Source organism: Triturus cristatus, chromosome 7 (assembly GCF_964204655.1).
Source record: "Triturus cristatus chromosome 7, aTriCri1.1, whole genome shotgun sequence".
NCBI lineage: Eukaryota > Metazoa > Chordata > Amphibia > Caudata > Salamandridae > Triturus > Triturus cristatus.
This window is the reverse complement of record NC_140590.1, coordinates 1,397,862,435-1,397,886,226: the sequence shown is the minus strand read 5'-3', so window position 1 is coordinate 1,397,886,226 and position 23,792 is coordinate 1,397,862,435. Positions and strand designations below refer to the sequence as shown.

The following is a 23,792-nucleotide window of genomic DNA, read 5'->3' as shown; positions in this document are numbered from 1 at the left end:
CTTTGTTCCATCCGGTGATGCCTTGGAGGAAGCCTTCCCACGATCCAAAGCGTAGGGCTTCCAATACGTTCTGAAGTACGGCATCATTATCCGTTTCCGCTTTGATCTCTTCTATTGTGAGGGCTCATGAACAGGCCCATTGTGACAGCATGTGTACGTATTCTTTGGTCTGTTATTCCTGTTCATTGTCTCCTGAGAGTCCCTCTGGCGGATTTCGCGACAGGAAGTCAGCCGGATTCTTGGCTCCGGGTCTGTATTCTATCTCTATTTGGTAATGTTGTAGTTGTATCGCCCACCTTTCGATCCTGGGGGCGGATGCGGAGCGGTGCCTCTGAACAGAGGGAGTAATGGCTGGTGGTCGGTTACAACTTTGAATGGGTGCCCGCTGAAATAGAGGTGAAAGTGGTTACAAGCCCATTTGATGACTAGCGCTTCTCGTTCAATTTGGGAGTAACGAGCTTCGGTTGGCGTGAGCGCTGTGCTCGCGAACACTAGTGGGGCCCATTTCCCTGGCTCTATCTCTTGGGCGAGGAGTGCTCCTAGCCCTACGGGCTGGGATCTACTATTACTTCCATACATCGTGCAGTGTCGAATTAGGCCATGGTGGCTTTGGTCAACAGGGTTAACTTTACCCTTTGGAATGCTTCTTCCTCTTCTTTGCCCCATCTCCAGGTGGCATCTTTCTTCGTGAGAGCCCTTAGAGGTTCGGCTATTGTAGCAAGGTTGGGTATGAACTGACCACAGTATGTGGCCATGCCCATGAAACTCCGGACTTCTGATGCTGTGTTAGGTGCTGCTGCTTGCTGAATGGTTTGCGATTTCCGGGGGTCTACCTGCACGCCATCTTGACTGAATACATAGCCAAAGAACTCAATGGACTTTTGGAAGAATTGGCATCTGTCCCGGTGGAGTGTCACTCCATGGTCAACTAGGTGTTGTAAGATGGCTTGGAGACGATGGTGATGCTCTTCCAGCATTGCTGAATGTATGAGTATGTCATCACTGACGTTGAGGACTCCCTGAAGTCCTGACAGCATTTCTCTGACTGCATTTTGGAATATCTCCTCTGCCGAAGAAATACCACAATTCAACCTCTTGTAGTGACGTAGTCCTAGATGGGTTGAGAAAGTTGTAATGTATCTGCTTTCTTCCGCCAACTTCAGCTGGTGGTATTGAGGTCGAGTTTAGAAAACCATCTGGAGCCGTTGAGATCTGCCAGGATGCCATCGACCGTTGGGGTGAGGTGTCGCTCCAGCTTTATTGCTTGATTCGGCAGGTGCATGTCGATACAAAGACGGATCTTCCCTGGTTGCTTCGGTTTCTCTGCAATGACCATGGGCGACACCCATGGCGACGGTCCGGTGACCTTTTCTATTACTCCTTGCTGCTCTAGATTCTGCAACTCTTGCTCGACGAGCGGCTGGAGGTGAAAATGTATGCAGCGGTGTCGTAAGGCAACTGGTTTCACTGCCTTATCAATGTGTAGCTTCACCGGAGGCCTCTTCATGCTCCCAAGGCCTTTGAAGAGTTGTGGGAACAGTTCAAGGATGTCGTCTGTCCGCAATGTCTTCACTGCTTTGGCGAATACCACCAGCCCTAGATCTTCAGCTGTATGACTGCTTACTAAGATGTCTGCCTCTCGGTCTATGACGTGGAACATCGTAGTGACTTTGTGAGTGTCGGACTTGACCTGCACCTTCATCTTTCCTTTTAGAGGTAACGGCTTATGGCTTCCGTATGTCAGGGTTTTTACGTTCGACGGGTATAACACCAGCTTTGGCTTTAGTTTTTTGTACTGCTGGCAGGCCATTACATTTACGGATGCTCCTGTGTCTATTAGGGCCGTCACTGGTGTCCCTGCGATCTCGATGGCGCACGTCAGTTGGGGCCTCCGCATTCGTTTAAGGTCACTTGCGAATGATATCAGATAGGCTTCCGCCTCATCATCAGTGGATGAGTCTTCTACATACTGCCTCCGATTAGCTGGTGTTTTCGTCGCTTTGGGGTTTTCGGCTTTGTCGAGCGATAACTGTCGCACTGCTTTGGACGGTGGTCATCTTCCGTGAGTTCCTCTGCTTCAGGCTCCTCGCCGGCAGACGCTTACATAGTGATTGGGGATACCGCATTTGGAGCATGTCCGACCCTGTGCAGGGCATTCCTCTGGTGGGTGTTCTTCATTCCCACAGTTGCCACAGCGCGGCCCTCGCGAGTTCTTGGTTGGCCATCGCCCTCGGGTGCTTCTGGATGGGGTGCGTATGGCACTCGCCCTTTCCGTTTTGATCGTTGTCGGCTTTTCCGCTTGTTGGGCAAGCGCGGCGTCCATGACTGTTGCTCTGGCATCGGACAGTTCGTGCGACCTTGCTAGGATAAGGATGTCTTCCAGGGTGATTCCTGGTTGTCGCAGTATGAGGGTTCGAAGATGTTTGTTGCGGCACCCTTGGATTGCTTGGGCTCTCACTTCCTTATTCTGGTCATCGTCCGTGCAGGTACTGGCCAGTTCTCGCAGGCGAGCGTGGAATGCGTCCATTGTTTCGCCTTCTCTCTGAAGCGCCTGACGGAGCTTAAAACGCTCGTAGTCGGGTTGAGCTGCGGGTCGAAATGGGCATTTAGCGCCCTGACTGCTGCGTCATAGACAGTGGGAGCGCCGGTGTTTTGGAGGTGAGCGAACAGTTTATATATTTCTTCTCCACCAAAATGGAGCAAGAGCGACCTTTTGACTTCGCCGCCTGTCTCCCGAGTCGCAGTGAAGTAATTGTTGAGCCTGCCAATTCAAACTGTCCACCTAGGCGACCCCGTGTCTGGATTGATCAGTTCGCTGAACGGGGGCAGCGCTGCAATCTGTGAGTGCTGTGACGTGGGCTGCACCACGTGTTGAGCAGGGGGCGCATTCTGTTGGGCAACGGGTGCGACTGCTGCAGTTGGGAGCGACATGGTGGCCTTCTGGAGGCGTCAGCAAAGAGGTGTCTCCCCCGTAGGGTCAGATGAGCTGGGAAGAGGTGCTCGCTGGGTGTGCCTTGCCACCTTAGTCGAACCTTCCTTGTTGTTCCCTCTTTATTTATTTTTCTTAGGGATATTAGTATGATGAAAGTTTCCCTCCACAAGCTGGGATTTCTTATTTTTTTCTTTTTCACCCTCTAAGAACTTCCAGAGAGCCACCGGGCATGTGCATGGCCAGACCGAGTGAGGAGAAGAGCATATGCGGCATGTGGAGGGCACGCAGTAGCATCCTCTGACCAGCAGGTGGCGTGGCTCGTCTCCGTGACTCAAAGCAAGAAGGATTAGAAGGCTGCGGCAGGTACTGGATGCGGCCAGAGGGTGCGTGCGACGTCAGAGCTGCGTGTGGGCACAGACTCACCCCGAGCAAGCAGCAGATGAAGCGCAGAAGCCGACAGGGTGGCACCACGTCTCAACCGCGGTGGCGCGCGATGATTGAGGCAGCAGGATCTCGCCGCTAACTTGCGGCTGCAAACGTGCATCAGGAGGTGGCAGGAGGGCCCCGGTCTTCGAAGCTGCGGCGTGGTGAGCAGGCGCTTCGACGGGGAACTCGGCCGGCACCAGGTGCACGCCCACGGAGGTAGGAGCACAGCAGCAGACGGGCATAGACGCCCACGCCAGTGTAGAGTCTAGGGACTTGTAGAGTCGCCTACCCTGCAGCCTAGACAGTTAGGGAGCAGCCAGGACATACGAGATGCTCACACTTGGGTCATGGTCTGGGCCGGAAGTCCTGTGCGACCTCCGCCCGTTTATTTAAGCTCTCTGGCCATACCTCGCAAGAGAGTGTTACATTGTGTGCTTTCCCTTCCGGGCTCTGGGTTTATCTACGGGGAAAAGACTAGACCGTTACAGGACGGGCCTGATGCTGCGCTTCCATGAAAACTTCCCTTGAGTATTTTTCCTATAAACAGCCTATATTTTTCCATAACGTTTCTTGGACGTACAGTAAAGTAAGTACACCTACAGGAAAGGCTAACGAAATAAAGTGTGAAAAATGTACTCACAATAACTATGATTACATTGAAATATGTTGGAATACATCACTATGCAAGGTAAATGCAGTGTACCCTGCTGCCACCTTAGAAAAAATGTTAGTCTCTCCACCACCCCCATTGCGAAAAGTCAAGGTTTCTTTTTTCTACGCGTTTGTTTACAAATACCGCACCAACTAATTTCGATCATGCTAAGACAAGTTGCCGGACCAATTGACAGGAATAATTATAGCCTGGCAGTCTGTTAGCAGCACTTAGGACACCATTATTCGAATCATTTACGTCATAGTCGGGAGTAGAGAAAGAGATGAAACCCAAACACACTAGCCAACAAAGGGGCAGATTTACAAGCCCCGTGCACCACTTTTGCGGCACATTTAACATGGGAAAAGTGACACAAAAGTGGCGCAAGGGGCTTGTAAATAAGCCCCAAAGAGTCTAGCATATGGGTGCCACTACGATAAACACCTGAGAGCTGGGGGGCGCACTTGAAAGCCTCATGATCTGCTTCCCAGACAGAATAATCCTTTCTAACTGAGCAACGCAAAACCAGCAATGCGAAAAATAGAAGCAGCTGCTCACTGAGAAAGCAGTTCTGCAAGACTATGCGTGACAAAGAGAACTTTCAATGAGATTACCAGCACGCACATCTAGCGCCCTGTGCTTTAAAACCATCTGTAAAATAGCTGAGAGTTGGTGTACAAAACAACTGTCAACCTGCGGGCACATCCTTGGAGTGCTATCTAAACTAAGTATTGAAATCCCGATGGTAGGTAATAGAACGACAATGACTGTGTAGGGAACATGTTATTTTTTACCTTCACTGTTGTGTCTCTTTACAAAACAAATACATTTTCTAATTACATGTTGGGAGTACAGCAAATGGCGATCACACATACGTAAGGGAAGCAAAGGAACATTAGCAAGGAGAACAATTCGCAAGCAAGCCTTGTGCAGGTGAAACAGACAGAAGTCTGAATGCGGAGGACCAATCAGCCATTTAAAAAAATTAAAAAGTAGTCCTGAAACAATGGCCTGCAATGTCCGCTGCATCTGTTTTTCAAAAATTGGTCAGTGCGCTCGAAGAGGTCTAAACACTGGAACAGACATGATATATGCATGCCATGGACAAATGGGGAGCGTGCAAAATAGAGCAACAATGGTGATAGCAAATGGCAAGTTTATGGGTGGGTTGAAGCCCACTACAGTAGATACAGCATGTCTCAGTTGGAGACTGCGCATGCGTGCCGTCTAGAGCTGAAACCTAAAATGTGCCAAATGCTGCAATTTCACTGCAGAGTCTTGGGTAAGTCAATAACTTCATACACAATGACTCTTCATGCACTGCTGCTAAATGATCATTCAGCAGTAAATACTGATCAGATGGGGTTAACTCTCCTCAGCAAAAGTGTTTGTTACAGAATGTTAAAGTAGGCCACAGAGATTTCCATTTCACCTAAAAGCTTTATCCATCTGCAGCAGCACCCCCCCCCCCTCCCCCATTGGACAGTTGATGGGAAAACCACCTCCTTTCCCGGAGGTACAGTCTGGGCCTGCCAGCGGAGGCGATGGTTGGACTATTAACCTTCCTGCTTATCTCACCCTGGACCCTCACACACACAACAGAAATAACCAATTTATTTACCCGTAACTGTAGTTTTGCAGCTTGAAGCTCCTTTTTTTCAACCACTAGATAGAAGGATATATGCAGAGCACTTATATCTGGGATAGATTCTTGCTGCAAAAACCTGTGTTTCTATTTCTCCAGGTATAACCCAAGAGAAAATAAACAAGATGCGGGCAGCACCAGAGCAGCAGATGATCTCCGACATCAGAGGCATGATCACAGCAGGGCAGGACCTGAATCGGACAGATGCCCAGGGCGCTTCTCTGGTGAGTGTAAGGAGCGCGTCTGGTTGGCTGATAGTAAGCTGACAGAGACGTAAAATGGTAGTGATGAGGTGAGAGCTTTGCTAAGGCAATGTTAACATGGATACAAATGACAAAATAATGGGGTAACACTATCACAAAATGTGACGTATTGTGCTGCATAATTTAGCTTCATCTTGCCACATGATTTGGTCCTCTACTGCCGCATAATTCCAGTGCCCTAATTAAATGGTCATTTATGTGTATGTGTCAAGAGTTTGCCTGGGATGAGGATTATTATACCACTCACCATTTGACATTAGTAGGAGATTGAAGAAAAATATGGAGAATACTTTGTCCTTCAACTACCTTCTATTTAAGTCGAGTTTCTGCCATAAACAAGAAGGAATTCCATTTAAGAATGAATTCTTTCTGACATTTACAGTTAGGGACTGATTGAGTCAGCCATATTTAGGGGGCAGTGATACTTGTGGCTGGAATGAACATTTCTAGCCCTAATCCCCATATTTCAAGTTATTCTGACTGGAATGATGAAGAACACTGAGGCTTAGCTTTATCAGGCCATAAATTGCATGTAGTTCCGTATTCGGCCCGGATAACTACAGAAAGACAGGTGGAGGGGGTTCCCTGGTTGTCGAGTGGAGTTAAAGGGTGTAGATTGCTCTTGCTTTGCTCGAGTTCCTATTAGAGCCTCGAGCCCATAACTAGCCTAGCTTTCATGTGGTTTCTGCCTGCTTCCTTCCCTTTACCCAGGATGTGGCGTTAGTGCCAGGGCTGCTGACTTTGGAACTGGGGAACAAGCTTCAAGTCTTGGCATCAGCTCAACATACTGCGATTATGGGCAAACCACTTAATCTCCCCATACCTATAAACAATGGCTGTGACCTTGTGTAATGTAAATGGTGATCACATAAAGTGCTCCAATATCTTTGGATAGAGATAACGCTATATAAAAACTGCAGAAAAATGGACAACTAAGAAACAAAAAATCCCTAACATAAAGAAAGACAAATACCCATTTTCTGGCTGATTTGTACAAAGTTAAATAAGAAAACTGGGATATATTGAGGCTTCCTTGCTTAAATTGTGTAATCTTAGGCAAATATTTTACTTCTGATGTTACCCTCGGAAACTGAATGAATCTCTGCTTCTACCCCCCCCCCCCAATAACTTCTTTAGAGTAAATATTTTACTTTACTAAAACAATTTTTTCTTAACTATTGTGTATGAAAGCACTTTCAAATACATAAGTTCCGAATACCAGTTGTACAAAACCATATTTTATTTGATTCAATAGACTTTAATGTGATGTATTAACGTCAGTGCTTCTCATGTTAAACAAATACACTTCCCTTGAATTTTATAATATTTTACATGATGTTTGTTATTTGATTTAGACAGCAAACATATCAGCGCTTGTTTCATGCAGGGGCCCTAAGATCCGATCCAGACTTTTTATTGGGCTCACCTTGTTAATTTGTTGTCTCGCACACCTTGAAGCTAATCAATGCAGCACTTGATGTGCATTAAAAAGTATAGCTACTGCCATGGGGACGGACTCAGTGAGCACAGAGACGGTATCAAAGGCGTGGCTAAAAAGAGCGAAATATTCTGTAATTATTTTGTTAATCTCTCACCGTCAGGTAACTATACACAAAATAACTCACACCTTAACTGAAAAATAAATAAATGCCAACCTAATCAGTGGAAAAAGCACTATTTTATGTTATGAAACATCTATTGGTTAATGTGATCACTCCAGATGTATTTGTGTGCAACTAGAGGCCCACAGAATTAAATCCTGTTTGATGTAGCAGGGAAAAGTGGCTTGTGTATTTTTAGTGTTAGGAGGTCCCTGAAAGCACTGTGAATGTTTAAGTCATTATTTTAAATGTGCATTATACACAGGATAATATTGACTGCCACTAAATACACATATAAATTTGGGTTAAAGATAAAAAGTGCTTCTAAAGTATAGATTTCTGTACTATACAGATTAAACCTAGTGCAAACATTTTTTATAACTGTCCATGAAAAGCACGCACTCCATACCTCAGCCTGGAACACCCTTAAAGTACTTCTCAAAAAGAAAATATTTTGTCATCTGGAAGCTTCTAGTGACTATTAGTTAATGTCTCCCAAGTAGCCTTTAAATTTGCCGATTAACCAATTGCACACAGAAACCTGACAGGAAGGCCTATTTCTTTTTAGCACATGAGACTCTTTCCCTTCCACTTCAGCTGGGTGATCTCAATTGTGGGAATTAACTTTTGCCCTTTAGCCGAGAGACAAAAATGATGGGCAAATGCCATCCACTAAGACATCTGCTGTCTGTTAAGACACCAATCACAGACAGTGGACATTATAGCTAATTTACGGACAGTCCATGAAAATTACGGATGGGGATCAGTGTGTCCCGATGCCCAAGCCAGGGTTGGATTAGTAAGGCGGGTACTCGGGCAATAGGCGATGGGCTGGTATCTGAGTTGCAGCTATGGGCTGCTTTCCTGGGCAGCATGGAGGCCGATTTGAGCTGTGTCTGTGCTGTTCAGGTGCCGCCGCCGGCCCAGTGGGGGCCTGAGCGGCCTTTCAGGAGGCAGATCGGCCTCTATTACCGCCCCTTTATCTAGGGGGCGGAGGTGTCATTCCAAGTATCTCGCTGGCATCATAATAATGTATCCAGATTGAGCAGGCAGGGACAGGGAGCCTGAGCAGAAGTGGCACTAATATTCAGGTGTTGGTCACGAGTGTGAACTAATCCATGCTCAAAGAGTCCTGGCAGTATTTTCATATTTTTTTTTATCTCAGTCAGTTTATCTTTTAGAGAAACCTCTCCCTTCTTTTCATAATACATAAAACAGTGAAGAAGTATTTTTCAAAAAGGGTCAATCCGCAAATGTGGGCCACCTTTTTTTAGGGTGACTGTGCAGATTTTGCATTCCAATCCAACCCTGCCCCCAGCCCCTGCCCAACATGCGATTTTTCCAGGTATGTTTTAGCCAGTGGCGTAGCCGGGAAGGGGTGGTCCGCACCAGATGGCACATTTTTAGGACTCGCCTGAGCCAGCGCATTAGCGCTGCTCTGGCGAGAGCTATAGAAAACGGGGATTTGAAAGTGCAAACGAGTGCTTTTCAGGCCCCCAACTACAGTGCATGTGCGCCGGGCGCGCGCACCATTTGGCAGCCTGTGTGTACATTTCGCAGGCGCTTTGATGTTCTCAGTGAGCCGCGCGGCCACTGCGAACATCAAAGCGCCCGCGAAATAATTTCTTTCACTTTAGCGGCCGCACAAGTGAAACATACCCTCTAATTCTTCTTTGAGCCACACCTAACCAACCCTTTCATCCTTACAATCTAACGTTCGCACCTACTTGGCAGACAAGGGAACATTAGCACCCCATCTCTATCTCACGTACATGTTTTTTTAACTAAGGCCATGTGCTATACTTTTGTGATTTAAAATAGGGTTCCCTTTTTTAAAGACTATTTCGGTACTTATATGCACTTTATACTGTAGTATAATCCTACACACTTCACGGCTTATTAACATGCATCCAGGTGTAATTAATTATTGTTTACATTGCTTTGCCGCGCAAAACAAAAGGAGCGTTTTGAATCCTCCTTTACCAGCATTGCAAGTCTTATCACATCAGCCTGCGTTACATCTAATTGGCACCATCCCACGCATGCTACAATTTCTAAGAGCAGCCTCTGGTGTGCATCTCTTCTCTGTGCACTGTCAGTGCACATCGCTTGCAGTTCACTTTAGTGCGCTTTCTTTATGTACACTTTTTAGTGTAGTCTAAACATACACACTTTAAGGCCTCCTAAAATGCACACTGCCGCCGTTATTTATTTAATCCCTTACTTTTTCGCACGCCTTCTCTGGACATGGAACTTTTATAACATCAACTTGCATAATATGTGTTACACATAATTGGCACCATCGCAGGCGTGCTACAATTTATATTGACAGACTCTCATGTTTCTTAATGTGCATCTTTTCAGTGTTGACTATAAGTGCACTTCACGTGCGGGACACTTAATGTGCTTCCTATATGTACACTTTTTAGTGGAGTCTAAACTTACGCACTTCACAGCCTACTTACATGCGCACTGCCGCCCTTATTTATTTATTACATCGATTTTCCGTACAGAACAAACAAAGCATTTGAAAGTTAATTTTTCCGGACATGCAAGCCTTATCGCACCCACCTGCAAAACATGTTTTACGCAAAACTCATCAACCCAGGCGCGCTGCAATGTTTGTGGGCTGTCTCTGGTGTTCTCAATGTGCATTTCTCTACCGTTAACTATAAGTACACCTCCACTGCAGTTCACTTCAGTGCGCTTCCTGTATGTGCACTTTTTAGTATAATACAATCCTACGCAATACATACTCCTAATATACAAACTAGCTTTCGCGCTGTGCCTGTACATGCTACTACCATAGCTTGTATAAGCGCCAGCCTTCAACATGTTGCGGATTAAACATCGAAGTGGTGCCTTCCCTTATTTAGACATTTTGGCAAAGCAGCTACTTTAACCGCACTGCTGGCTTCTTTTATTTCTGAGGCCCATCTTCTTTCTTACAGTTTGCTAGGCTGCAGTGTAAGCTCGTACAGTTAGTGTTAATTTCTTTATATACAGGAATAGAATACTGCATGCATTTAAAATAGTGACTACACTTACAGGCTCATACACATCATTGTTTCACACACACGCTACTTTGAAGAGCACTTTGCATTACATTTTAATTTGCGCACTAAATGTTACTGCGCTTGCAAGTGTGAGATCGCTATCACTGTAGATATAGGTGTGATATCACTATTACTGCAGATGTAAGTGTGGAATATCTATTATAGCAAATATTGGTGTGAGATTGCCATCACTGCAGATATTGGTGTGAGATCACTATTGCTGCAGATATAGGCCTGACATCACTATCACTGCAAATATAGGTGTCAAATCACAACAAGCATTGGCATAGCCAATAGGTCTCGCCTTTGGGACCTTATAAGTGTTTAGCCATGCAAAAGTTGCATAACTAAATACTTATAAGGTCCCAAAAGCGAGACCTATTGGCTATGCCAATACTTGTTGAGGGTGGCTACAGTGCATGGCCTGAGGACTCGGAGGCCCCGGCGGAGCAAATCAGGATCCAGCGCAACGGCCCTTGCTGCAGCTGAGGAGGAGGGCGGGCGGCGGGCCTGGAGGAAGCAGATTGTCACTGTGACACTGTGATCGGCACACTGTTTGGGACCTTTCACCTCAGGTCCCAACAAGGCTGAGCGGCAGCAGAGGCAGTGCACCGCAAGGTATATTTTCTTTTTTCTTCTACCTCGTTGCCCTTGTTAACACCCACCCCAACACCCCCCCCCCCCTCCCAACACCCCGCTGTTACCAGCCCTGGCGTAAAAAGTTCTAGCTAAGCCAGTGGTTTTCGCACCTGGTAAAACCAGTCCCAGTGTTGCCACACACGGTAATCACAGGTGCAGGCACACTACAGATCTGCCAACTCACACAGTGCCACAGTGTGTCATACGATTTAGGCTCCTTTCACACGGTCACCTGGTGAGGAGGCGAAATCACATGTGGCAGGCAAGGCAACGCTGCAAACCACTGCAAAGAGTGTATTTCCAGCTCGTCTTTTGAGGCTGCATGCAGGTAATGTCCATTAAGGGGTGTGAAAACAGCCCAAGAAATCACCAGCAGCCTCAACAAACTTTTGTTCTCTTTTTGTTTTGTAGTGGAGGGCGATGGGGAAGTTCTTGGCATACAGCCCCGCCCCTTCCAAGACCGCGCCCCCACCTCACATAACGGATTTTGTTCCCTAGTTGGCAGTGTCTTGACACTAGATCAGTTGTGATCAGGATGCCTTTCAATACAACCTGTAGTTGTGCCCTCAGAAGAAGTTGGCTAGAAACATAGGCAAGAAATTGCTTAAATCAAACGCCAACAGCTAACAGTGAGACACACAAATGGAGTTTGTAACGTATCACATGTGACGTAACTGTAATGTCGCGATACTAGGCCCTGACGTGACACGCGATGGTGTGCACGTCAGGGCACGTTGGCTGTACGTAGTAGAATAAATATGACGTCACGCGGACGCGGCGGCAGTCAAGCCCCGTGCTGCGGAGACGGCAGCAGAACCAACACCAGTGTCCCTGTGTCTTTGTGCGCCACGCGCGTTGCAGGCCCCACGCGCCTCGCCAGACCATATCCCAGGGACACCACAAATTGGCGACGAGGGTGCGATCGTGCCCCTGCTCAGCCTCGGCGCGTCCGGTTGGAGTGGCGGCCGCTAACGGTCCTCGTTGCGGTGCTCGTGCCCCGCCGGAGCGCGTTGGAGGCCCCCATACTGTGAGCCCGCACAGAAAGCGCTTCGGTGTGCCTGCCTGCTCGCGCTGGGGCCGGCTCTGCGATCGGCGCCCAGCGCGCTTCAACGACATCACGTGCCCTGACCTCCTGACCTCCTGACCTCCTGACCCGGAGAGCGCGCAGCGGCCTCGGTGCCCTGCCTCTCTGCCACGCAACCAACCAAGGAAAGCACACGGTGTCATCGGGACCACCGGAGGCCTGAGAAGGTAGGGTCAAGCACCCCTGGACTCCCACAAACTCTCCAAATCAGACGGCAAAAGGGCGGGGCTGGCCCACACACACACGGATCCCTGGGGACCCTGGAAACAAAGGAAAGGCCAAGGGAGAAGAGGTCTCGCCTAAAGTTAGCCACACATAGGCCAAAAGGTCTCGCCCAGGGGAGCCTGAACTGCCCAAGGGAAACGAGGCCTCGCATCGCGCCACACACACACACGCGCCAGAAGGTCTCGCCCAGCGGGCCTGCGCCTGAAAGAAGGAGGTTCAAGCCCGCGCAAGCCACGTGCGCGCAACATGGCGACAATCCCGCCAATAGAGCCGTTCTCCATCGAGGGGTCCCCATCGACGGTAGCGGCCCGGTGGAGAGACTGGGAGGACCGAGTGCGCATCTTCTTCGAGGCCACGAAGGTCCACAGAGATCAAAAACGCGCCATGATAATTCACCTAGGCGGGAAAGAAATTCACAACATAGTGAAGACTCTCACAGAGGCCACCCCCAAGACGCACACGACGCTCATAGCCGCTCTCAACGAACACTTTGAACCGATGGCAAACCGCGACTATGAACGTTTCATATTTCGCCAGGCGCGCCAGTCGCCGGAGGAGTCACTCGACAAGTTCTACGCTCGTCTCAAGAACTTAGCGGCCACCTGCGGGTTTCGAGACGAGGCGGAAGAGATAAGAGGCCAGATAATACAGGGATGTGCGTCTGCCAAGCTTAGGGAGAGGATCTTGGAGGAATCCGGGAAATCTCTGGCGGACATCCTGACGATGGGCCGAACGAAAGAACTATCCAAGGCGCGCGCCGCGCACATGGAAGCGGCGCTACAAGTGCCAGTGAAGGCCGAGCCGGTCAATGCTGTGGCGGTCAAGCCGAAACAGAGGTGGCCCCGACGAAAGCAAGCCCCGGCTGCTCAAGAACAGCAGAGGTCCTGTGGGTACTGTGGCGGCTCACCCCACGCCCCGGCAGAGTGCCCAGCGAGAGGGACCAAATGCAGAGGGTGTGGACGCTTTAATCACTTTGAGAAAGTGTGCCGTTCGAAGGGTTCTCGGAAGCCCCGCCAGGCTGTGCACACGGTCGAGGAAGGAGGCCCAGGGGCCAGCGACATGGACGACGACGATGAGGAGGAAAAGGTCATACACCGGGTGCACATGATAGGCACGGCAGCCCGCCGAACCAGGAGGCTGCCGCAATGCAGCATCCGGATAGGGTCGGAAGAAGTCACAACAGTGGTAGACACAGGAGCCAGCATCAACATCATGGCCGCTGCCATGCACAAGTCCATGCGCCCTCAGCCCCCGTTACAACCCTCGACCATCACAGTATTCGCCTATGGACAAGAAGAACCGTTGAAGGTGCGAGGAAAGTTTAGAACGGTAATATCCCATGGGACCCGATCTGTCACATCGAACGTCTATGTCACCGAAGACGGACAAGGCATGCTCCTGGGCTGTCGAGCGGCGGAAGACCTGGGAGTGGTGACCTTCGCGTTTGGGGTGCACCAAGAGTCAGTACAGCGCACTCTGGAGGAGTTCGAGGACATCTTTCAGGGAATAGGCAAGTTCCGGGGGAAAGAAGTCCACCTACACATCGATCCCACGGTCCAGCCGATAGCCCTCCGACATCGCCGCATAGCCTTCCACCTCAGGCCACTCGTGGAAGCGGAACTGAAGAAGCTAGAGGCGGCGGGGATCATCGAGAAAGTGTCCGGACCGACCCCGTGGGTGTCGCCGATTGTTGTGGCGAAGAAACCCAAGCAGCCAGGCGCTGTCCGGATATGTGTGGACATGAGACTCCCGAACGTGGCCATCAAAAGGGAGCGACACATCACCCCCACTATCGATGACATCGTTGGTGAAATGGCCGGCGCCAAGTGGTTCTCAAAGTTGGACCTCCGCTCAGGGTATCATCAACTGGTCCTGGATGAGGCGTCACGGAACATAACGACATTCTCCACGCACGTAGGTCTGAGGCGATATACGAGGTTGAGCTTCGGAGTATCGAGCGCTGCGGAGGTGTTCCAAAATGTGATCCAGGAACTGATCGCGGGGATCCCAGGGGCGCTCAATGTCAGCGATGACATCATGATACACGCCACGACGGTAGCGGAACACAACGAGAGGCTGGTGCAAGTGCTACGACGCATACGAGACGCAGGCCTCACGCTGCACCGGGAGAAGTGTGAGTTCTTAAGCCGAAAGATCCAGTTCTTCGGCTACATATTCTCAGCTGATGGGGTAAACCCCGATCCGGACAAGGTCAGAGACATCAAGGAAGCAGCTGCTCCCGCCAATGTCACAGAGGTGAGAAGCTTTCTAGGCATGGTGAATTACTGTGGCAGGTTCATCAAGGATCTAGCGAACCTCACAGCGCCGCTGAGAGAGCTCACAAAAGACTCAACCCCCTGGACGTGGAACATGGACCAGAGCAGAGCATTTGAAGAAGTCAAACATGCACTCTCAGAAGCCACGACGCTGGCCTTCTTCGACCCTGCCAAGCTGACACAAATTGCCGTTGATGCTGGTCCGGTCGGGCTAGGAGCGGTCCTGCTGCAGCGGAAGACGGACGCTGAGGAGTGGGCCCCGGTGGCCTTCGCAAGCCGATCACTCACTGAGACGGAGCAGAGGTATTCTCAAATAGAAAAGGAGGCGATCGCCATTCACTGGGGGTGTCGTCACTTCCACTTGTATGTCTATGGCAAACCGTTCGTCGTGACCACCGACCATAAGCCACTGGTATCCCTGTTTGCAGGCACCTCAACGAAGCCGCCGCCACGGATAGAAAAGTGGATGTTGCAACTGCAGGACTACAACTGCAAGATTGAGTACCAACCGGGTGCGCGCAACCCGGCAGACTACCTCTCTCGCCACCCCCGAACAGCCACTCCAAGAGAGGCACAAGAGGCGGCAGAAACGGAGGAGTACGTCCGGTGCGTCACGGCGCGGTCGTGCCCCCGGCCAGTGTCCATGACAAGCCTGTCCCAGGCCACCAGCGAAGACGAGTGCTTACAGAGGGCGAGAATGGCGGTCCGGGACAACAGCTGGACCCGCGCCCGGGAGGAGTGGAAGAGCCTGACGCCTCAGGCAAAGCAGATCATGGAAAGCCTATACCACGTGAGGACCGAATTAACGGAAGACGAGACTGGCTGCCTGCTGAGAGGCCACCGGCTGGTAATCCCGACGTCCCTCACTCAGAGAGTGGTGGATCTCGCCCACATCGGTCACCAGGGTATGGTCAAGACCAAGTCACGGCTCCGAACCAAAGTATGGTTCCCTCTCATGGACGATCTCGTGGAGGCGACAGTTCGCGAGTGCCAGGCGTGTCAACTGTCCGGTGAAGTGCCCCGGCCTGCCCCAGTAGTGATGGAGCCTCGCCCAAGGAGGCCCTGGTCGAAGATAAGCGTTGATTTCGGCAGCCTGCCTGACGGAAGGCACACCTTGGTGGCCATAGACGATCACTCCAAGTACCCCGAGGTTGAGATACTGACCGCTCTGAGTGCTCAGGAAGTAATCCCGAAGCTCGAAAAGATCATGGCAACACACGGCATTGTCAAAGAAATCAGGACCGACAATGGGTCACCGTTTCAGAGTCAAGACTTCGCGGCGTACCTCCAGGCTCTCGGAATTCACCATCGGCGGATCACTCCACGATGGCCTCAAGCGAATGGGGAAGCAGAACGCTTCATGAGGACTCTCAACAAAGTAATTCGAATAGCCCACGAAAAGAGCCAGTCTGTAGAGCTTGCCATTTTCACGTTCCTCCGGAGCTATCGTCAAACGCCCCACTCCATCACGGGAGTGGCTCCCGCGCACTTGCTAATGGGGCGGGTTGTCACCGACTCCATACCACATCACCCAGATTGGCAGCCCGAAACTCCCAATGACAGTGCCATTGATGCGCATCGACGCGAAGCGTTTGCCCAAACCGACGCCCGGAGGAGGGCTGTGTCCTCACCAATAGCCCCAGGTGACTATGTACTGATCCGAAACAGGGTGCCAGGGGGCAAGTTTCGTTTGAACTTTGAACGTCAGCCCTGGATGGTGGAGAAAGTGAGAGGCACTTGTGTGACGGCCCGGAAGGGCGCTGAAAGGATAACGAGGAACGTCTCCTTCTTCAAGCGGATTCCCGTGCCCTCCGGAGGGGAGGAACAACGACAGGACAGGGAAGTGCAACGCCAAGACAGAGCCCTAAGAGACATGCCGCGAGAAGAAGGGTTTTCAGGACCCGAGGGCCCCGTGAGTGAGAGTGTAGAGCCCACAAGTCAACGACATGTCACCATGCCGCCCCGGCCAGAGACCCTGCCGCCTGGAGTCGCAGGCGTACCTGAGGCCGGAGAGACCGGAGCCGAGGGTGACTTTGTGAGCGGAGATCAGGACGCTGCCGGTGAGCGCGGTGGAATGCGATACGACCTGAGGCCGCACCCAGCGCCTTCCTGCCGGCTGCGAGACTACGTAAAGTAAGACTGTTCATGTTTGTTTATGAGCCCGTTAAACTGCCAAGGGGTGGACAAGGCGTGACCTGCCGTCCACGCTGAAGAGTGTAATTACGGACTGTTTTGGGGAATACTGTATTTTTGTTTTGTGTGTTGGGGAGGAATGTAATGTCGCGATACTAGGCCCTGACGTGACACGCGATGGTGTGCACGTCAGGGCACGTTGGCTGTACGTAGTAGAATAAATATGACGTCACGCGGACGCGGCGGCAGTCAAGCCCCGTGCTGCGGAGACGGCAGCAGAACCAACACCAGTGTCCCTGTGTCTTTGTGCGCCACGCGCGTTGCAGGCCCCACGCGCCTCGCCAGACCATATCCCAGGGACACCACACGTAACAAACCTGTGTTTCCAGATCTCAAGATTGTGATCTTGTGTTTCAAATCGGAAACCCGAGTTACAATCAGATATCTCAGGCTGCAGGCACCCTTGACACTGTTAACCGTTCATGTTAAATTCTGGTCTTTTGCTGCTCTCTAGTGGTGTGAGTGAGCAACGCATTTCATAAACGAAAGCTGTGATATAAATGAACATGCTCTTTCTTGAAAATGGCTGCCTGGCATACATATCGCTTACATATCACAAGCTCAATAATTTGTTCCTGTTGCTGAATCTGTCCTGTATTTCTCGTCCGCTTAGTTACATATCGCAGGTGCCAATGGATACATCCATGCAGCAGAGATCCTCTTGGAGCATGGAGCCAGGGTGGACGCCAAGGATTCAGACAACTGGGAGCCGCTCCATGCCGCAGCCTTCTGGGGCCAGGTACTCTTCATTAATGTTATAATTTTTTTTGTGTGTGATTGAGGTAGGAATTAATGTTGAATGTACTGCTCCCGCTGTCTAGCTATAATGTTGTAGTCCAGCAGTTCTTAAACTAGGGTCTGTACACACATGAGGGTCCCCTCCGTGACACCTACTCAGGGGGTCCGTGATAAGCCCTGCTACGTACCATGCATCAGGGGTTATTGTAACGCATTTTAGTGCTGGTGTCCGCATCACTACACTAAATGCATTAGTCACGCATTATAGACACATTGAAGTGGAAATTTAGATTCCTCAAAGGCAGAGAAAATATTGTCAACATTGTTCCATTCACTTGGAAAAGGAAGAAAAAAAATATTTGGCTATTTGCCTATAAATGAACGTCCACCTGTCTGTAAATCTGGTGGGCGGACCATCAGTTTGGCGGAGAGGGTACTCTGCTGTGACGAAGTATCCGCTAGGCCAAATCCTAAATCAGCCACTATATGTCATAGAAACCAGACTCCCATTTCTGAACTTTCATACGCCAGAGCATTATGGGAATTGTCATCTTGGATCATTTGCTTGTACCAGTTCAACTAAAACACCTGAACACAGTGCTTTGTAGAAGTAAATCCCAGGCGAAGAAAAGTTGTGTCCCAGTGGAATGAAGTCATCTGGTGGCTCTACGACTATCCAAGAGCCTACCAGGAGATCAAAGGGTTTTTATGTGCTTTCACCTTGTATTGACTACTTTTGGCCAAATAGTTTTAGATTACACAAACTATCCAGCTGTTCATCAAAAATGTCTTGGAATATTTATTTCACAGTTTTATAAAAGTGTGATTCCTTGTGGATTCTGAAATGCCTTATCCGGTAAAGAAAGAACTTTCTTCTTCACACGTCTTCATCATTGTAGTGTTTCAAGTCATCGCAGACCTTTATCTGGCAATAAACACCCACTCTATGGAAATGTATTTATTTTAGCAACAATAACATTTTGATCAAATGATGATAGTGCATAGGCAGTTAAACGATAGTGAGGTGGTAAATCATATTCTGAACAAATAGCAGCTGATTTGTGGATTAATTGTGCCTGTGGTAATCGGCAAAAACAAACCCATATCCAATGTAATGACATTTTCTAGTTAGTTGAGCATAAATGCATGACATGTACATACATTCAGTAGAATGGGGAAGTAACCATCCTCATCTTTCATGTTGCAAAAGATGTCCTTTCAGTGACGTTTTGAACTCTTGGAGAGATGGAACTTGGCAGATATCTAGTGGCTGGGAGTTCCTGGCAAGGGCCAATGCTGGGACCTAGAGGGGAGAAGAAACCACAGGGTGGTTTGGGGTGTGGATGATATGTTCCAAGCAGCTGTGTTTTGAGATAGGATGCCAGAGAGGTACTTTGGGCCCAGACAGTTTATTGCTTTGAATACAAGTATTAGTACCTGGTATATGGCCCTGTTGGAAACAGTTAGCCAACCTGCTTGTTCGTGGTATGCTGAGGTGAAAGTATTCCTGGGAGTGCCTTGGTGAACTTTAGAGCATTCGGGTAGCAACATTTTGAACCTTGTTTAGTGGTTCAAAGGAGTATTGAGGGAGGCCCGCCATGAGGCTTTTGCAGTCAGCTAGTTTACTAATTCGTTGTCTATTGTTTTGGCTTTGTGCTGTTATATGTGTGAGAAAACTTTCCTTAAAATGTTGTTTTTTTATAGGTTCAGAACCAGATTATGACTTATTCAAATTAGAGGTGACGAGTCTTGTGAAATTTTGGAAACAATAGTGTTGTCATTAATGTATTACTTTGCAGGTTATTAAATATAAAAATACATAATACATAATTTAATTGGAAAAAAATAATTTGACATAGTATAGGATGTTGGCTCGTGCTCTGCTCTGTAAAAAAATACGAGAATGTTCCTGCCGCACTGAATGTTGTAGGAATTTCCAGAAGTTTTTGACACATAGGATACTTTGTTCTAGCGCTTGGCGATGCACACAAGCATATACATGGATGCATAGTCTGCTGTCGAACTGTGAGGCCAGCAGAAACGTACGGAAATATGTGTGGATTATGGAAGGTCTAAACACTAGTTTCACTACAGGGGAAGTATGCTACATTCCTTTACACCCAATCAAGTTATTTTATCTAGCCTCATTTGTTAATCTTGGATAGAGAAATAGCTCCTTGTATCCCCCAACTTCTAAGTCCTACTTATTAAATAGAACTTGGTCTGCTCCATCTCGTCGACATTGTTTGATAAATTGGTGTCAAGTACATCTAAATAATATATATATTTTTAATGAACCTTTCATTTTTGCTTTGATATCCATTCCCTCCTTCCTAGTACTTTAACTGAAACATTTCCTTCACTTTCCTAGGTCCGCAGTATCAATTTCATCCCCACTTCCCCAAGCTATACGTTTTCGAGTTGTATCTTCCGCACAGAACCAGAGCTTCAACTGTTATTTCCCCACTGCATGTGTTATAGGAATGAATTATAGCCTAAGGCCTTTGCAATATGGCGGACTAGATATGTGTCATGTTGTGGCCGAGTATACCATCTGCCAAACTTTAAATAAGATCCTCTGTCTGTATTTCAAGACATGGAAAAATTTTGTTTCACCTATTTGCAAAAACACCTATTATGGCCGGAGTGCACATTGTGCACTATCACGTTTTGTACTTACTGCTGTCACCACCATTACAGTAGGGATAACAGTGCATTCAACAAATGATAAATGTTACAATAAATATATTGATATCACTGTCCGTCACAAATTTCCTTTATATATTGTTTTTATGTTTTTTATTTACCCCAAATGTAGCTCAGGCACCTACTGCGGTGCTAACTCTGTAAAACGCGATATATATTTAGTCTGCAACTACCCCAAATGCCGTCTTATTTAAATATACAGTTTCTACCTCAATTATAGTCTATATATCCTACTGTTTCATGTAATATTGTATTTACTCCTCATGTAACCTGTGTACCTGCTGCTGTGATAACTTGGTATAGCACTATATACATATAAACTGTACATACCTCGAACCTGTATCATCAACATATCCGGATGTCCGATGTATACTTCGTTTACATACTATCACTTTGTATTTATATTTATAATAACCATAACTCGTGTATTTGTTGCTATGCCAACTCTGTAAAACTCTCTGATACCTTCGGGTCTAGTTCGTACAATACAAAACCCTAAAAATAACTAAATAAATAAATAAACTTGTGCAGAAAACATCCAACATGGTTTATGCATTACTACCTGTTGCATCAAGGTGTAAAGTGTGTAAAAACCACACCCTAAATTTGGTGTAAATATTATCTGCGCCAGTGTCCTTTTTGCATCCACTATTGGATTCAATGCTGTTGCGATGTAGAATATTCAGAAATTAAGACAGCTTGCCAAGAAAATAAAATTAGCCATAGACTGTACAAGAGCCACCACTCTTCGGAGGTTTTCAAAGACTTCCCCAAATAAGTCTGTTGCAAGGTTGAATGTTTCATAGCTTATTCCTTGTGTTGTAGATACTCATGGCGGAGCTGCTGGTGTCACATGGAGCAAGTCTGAGTGCCAAGACTTCACTGGATGAAACACCATTAGGTTCGTTTGAAACTTTTGAGTATTTTTAAAGGAGAAAAAGCAACACTCTACAAACATAACAACATTATGCATAATCTGTGATGCGGCCATGTCTAGGAAGTAGTGTGGTGTGATCTGGAAAAAAGTGCCAGGATTTGAGAAGAGGGGATCTGGGATCGATTGAGTGGATAGTATGGTGAGTAGCAAGGCAAGGTCATTGAAAGCATGTGATCTGGCAGGAGTTACGTTCTTTGGGGGCAGATGTGGCTTTCAAAGTAGTGTAGTCTAGCCTCATTGCTCTTTGTTGGTTAGTCCATTATCTGTCTTTATAATCTTTCAGCATTAGGTGGTTAAATTCTGTCCATTTTTTGTCAATTTCATAACTCCACTACATACCCTGCATTTACCATCCTTGTTGAAAAGTATTAAACAAAAAACTGTTGTACTTATGCGCTTTGTGGTGAAAAGCTGCAGCATATGCACACATGTTGGCTCACAGTTTTCAACACAAGGTCTGCCACATCCTCTATGATAAACAATGCGTTTCCAAACTCCTGCCTCCACCCTGGCACTATTTGTTTAGTCTTATGCCTTGGCAGCTGGCAAAATACCCATCTGGACTTTTGGCAAAGATGCCTGCCATAGGTGGCCTGGATGCAGGGGCCTAATGCAGGCCCCCGTTGTGCTGGGGTACCCCAGCTTTACAGGGGGCCTCTAACACGTCAGCCCAAGTTCAATGAATATGAGCAAAATCAGGGCCCACTCTTCATATCCTGCTGTGAGAGGGGGTATCCCTTTGCGTTATATCAATTCCTGAGTTTGGGGAAGTGGGTTCTCATTTTCTCTGTGAAATGTCCATCTGCAACAAATACCAAATCCACAATGTTGACTACCATTGTATTGTCGAGATAAGGTTAGAGGTAAGTAGATGAGGAGTTAAAGATAGTACACCCATAGCTTCTCCTACACATACTTACCTTAATGATAAATCAACAGTGTAGGAGAATAGGATCTGCCTCTTATGTTGCGCCCACTTTTTTTCTGATGTTTACACCGGTTTCTGGCCATAGTCCGGCTGGGACCCTGCTAATCAGGGCCCCAGCCTCTCTGTTCTCTCTAAACGACATGGAGTGCATATTAGGTGCACTAGTGATTGGATACTGTGGTGCCTTATGAATCCCTAGTATATGGTACCTTAGGTACCAAGGGCATAGGTACTTCACAGGCCTACCAGGGGCTGAAGCATGTATTATGCCACCCCTGGGAAGCAGACTAATTCTGCCACCACAGGCCTGCTACTGCGGCCTGGGTGAGGTGGTGCTAGCACTCCTCACTGAAATATAGGTTCACTATATCTCTCCTGCACACACATTTAAACCTATCAGTCACCCCTAAGGCAGGCCCTATCAATCCTGAGGGTAGGGTGCTTGGTTTCCATGTGAGGGGGTGCCTCTGCCTGAGCAGGGCCCCTCTGCAGCTCTCAGAGTCCATTCTCTGGGGCAGTTTGTGAATGGGGTCAAACCATATACTCTTAAGTGCATTATAACCTCGCGGTAAATGCTAACTTTGGAATGGCTGCATCAAAACATGTTGTGTTTGGTGTCAAACGCTTTGGAATCAAACACCCATACCAGTAACTGGTGTGGGAGTATGATCCCACCCTTCTAGAGAGATAGACATGTACCTACTGTGGAAACGCGGTAGAATCCTGAAGAGCCCTGGCATCACAAAATGGATGCCACCAGTCACAGACACTGGGCTGCCCTCCTGCTGATGACCGAAACTTGCAGTGGAGGAAGCCCAACAATAGGTATCCTGTCACAGGGAGGTGTGACCACCTCCCAGACAGGGTTTAGTGTATTGGGGCTGGGTGGGTGCACTCCTAGAGTGCTTTGAAGTCCTGCACTGAGGGAGCAGTAGGCTCCTCTTTGCATACACCAGTTCAAACCGGCTCAGGGGCTACCTGCCCCTGCTCTGGCGCGAAACTGGACAAAAGGAAGTGGGTGTAGCCACCCACTCCCCTGACCCTCCCATAGGTGGGGTCATAGAGCTAGTCCCTCCCTTCCTTCCAGTATAAGTTAGGCAACCCTTGCCATTGCAAACTAGATACCCCTGGACGACGCTTGGAAGAAGAATCCCAGACCTTCGACGTTCCACTACCTCTGGAAGACTGAAGAATCTTCCTTGGAGTCAAGGAGTGACTCCCCTGCTTGGCAGGCACCAAAAACTACAAACTACGGTCGCAAACTCCACCGCTCCCGCCGGAGCAGAAGTCCCTGCAGCCCAGGAAGAGGATTTCCTGACTTCTCCAAGGCCATCGTGAGTCCCCAGCGATGCTGAGGCAAGTGGACCCCACGAGTGACGAGGAACCGCAATCCCTGGGTACCGTGCACTATTTTCGAGTGCAACCCCTTCACGACATTCTACGAACATGTGCTTTGGGCCAGGTGTGGTCCAAGCCTCTAGCAGGGATCCC

The 23,792-nt window shown here is 48.4% G+C and overlaps 1 protein-coding gene across 3 annotated transcripts in view; it reads left to right on the top strand.

The window, feature by feature from the left end:
- The window catches only part of PPP1R16B (protein phosphatase 1 regulatory subunit 16B), a 422,185-nt gene that overhangs the window by 332,106 nt on the left and 66,287 nt on the right, over window positions 1–23,792 (top strand). For all 3 annotated transcript variants that reach the window (XM_085619118.1, XM_085619117.1, XM_085619119.1), the window contains exons 6-8: window positions 5,755–5,879; window positions 17,606–17,731; window positions 21,262–21,337. In XM_085619118.1, coding sequence (XP_085475244.1) covers window positions 5,755–5,879; window positions 17,606–17,731; window positions 21,262–21,337 — 327 coding nt within the window. The remainder of the gene's footprint in view (window positions 1–5,754; window positions 5,880–17,605; window positions 17,732–21,261; window positions 21,338–23,792) is intronic.